The sequence below is a fragment of the Plectropomus leopardus genome, unplaced genomic scaffold (assembly GCF_008729295.1).
Source record: "Plectropomus leopardus isolate mb unplaced genomic scaffold, YSFRI_Pleo_2.0 unplaced_scaffold52573, whole genome shotgun sequence".
Taxonomy (NCBI): Eukaryota; Metazoa; Chordata; class Actinopteri; order Perciformes; family Serranidae; genus Plectropomus; species Plectropomus leopardus.
In genome coordinates, this window is record NW_024657728.1 from 1 (window position 1) to 829 (window position 829).

General features: G+C 43.2%; 1 protein-coding gene across 1 annotated transcript; it reads left to right on the forward strand.

Annotated features, from left to right (window-relative positions):
* Positions 1-125: 125 nt before the first annotated feature.
* On the forward strand, positions 126-641 carry LOC121939606 (zinc finger ZZ-type and EF-hand domain-containing protein 1-like; the record flags this gene model as incomplete). The annotated part of the gene is made up of 2 exons (XM_042482609.1): positions 126-434; positions 518-641. Coding segments are annotated over 2 exons (433 nt in total), but the record flags the coding sequence as incomplete, so codon positions are not given.
* Positions 642-829: the final 188 nt, after the last annotated feature.

Consider the following 829-nt stretch of genomic DNA (forward strand, 5'->3'; position numbering starts at 1 on the left):
ATAATTAAACTCGATGATGATGTTAACTAAACAACTACTAATAAAAAACAATACTAAGATTTTTCTGACATACCTTTCTAAAATGTTAGCATGGTTTTGTGCTCCTCTTTTGTGCCGTCGTGTAGAAACATGGAGTCGAGGAGGCTCAGGAGTACATCCAGCAGTCAGGACTGACGCAGCTGCTGGTGAGGAAGTGCAGCAAAGGGACGGGCTTCAGCAAGCTGTGGCTGCTGCGAGACCTGGAGATCCTCTCCATCATGCTCTACTCCTCCAAGAGGGAGATCCACTCCATGGCCCAGGACCCCGAGCGGGACCAGAGAGAGCAGGACAAGGAGCACGACTCGGACCACTCCAGCTGCTGCGCTGACGACACCGACGTCAACAAGCCCGACCCCCTGGAGGGTCTCGACGAGGAGACAAAGATTTGCTTCCAGGTGATGAGGAGCGCAATTCATAAGACTTGCAGCAATATTTCATATCATGTCATAATGTAAAGTCCCTTTTTTTTTTAATGCAGATCACCCACGATGCCTTAAACGCCCCGCTGCCCATCCTGCGAGCCATGTACGAGCTGCAGATGAAGAGAACCGACTCCTTCTTCCTGGAGGTGCAGAAGAGGTCAGACACTTTCTTTTCTCAATGTCTTTTTATTAACCTTTAGTCATACAAATACATTTTATCACAAATATAATTGGAAAATAAATTTACAACATGGATAGAAGAAAAGACACAAGTGAGATTTACAAAATTTCACAGAAAAAGATAAGAAAAAAAAACTATATTTTTTTGCTGAATACATGTAATAATAATAATGATAATGAAAACAATA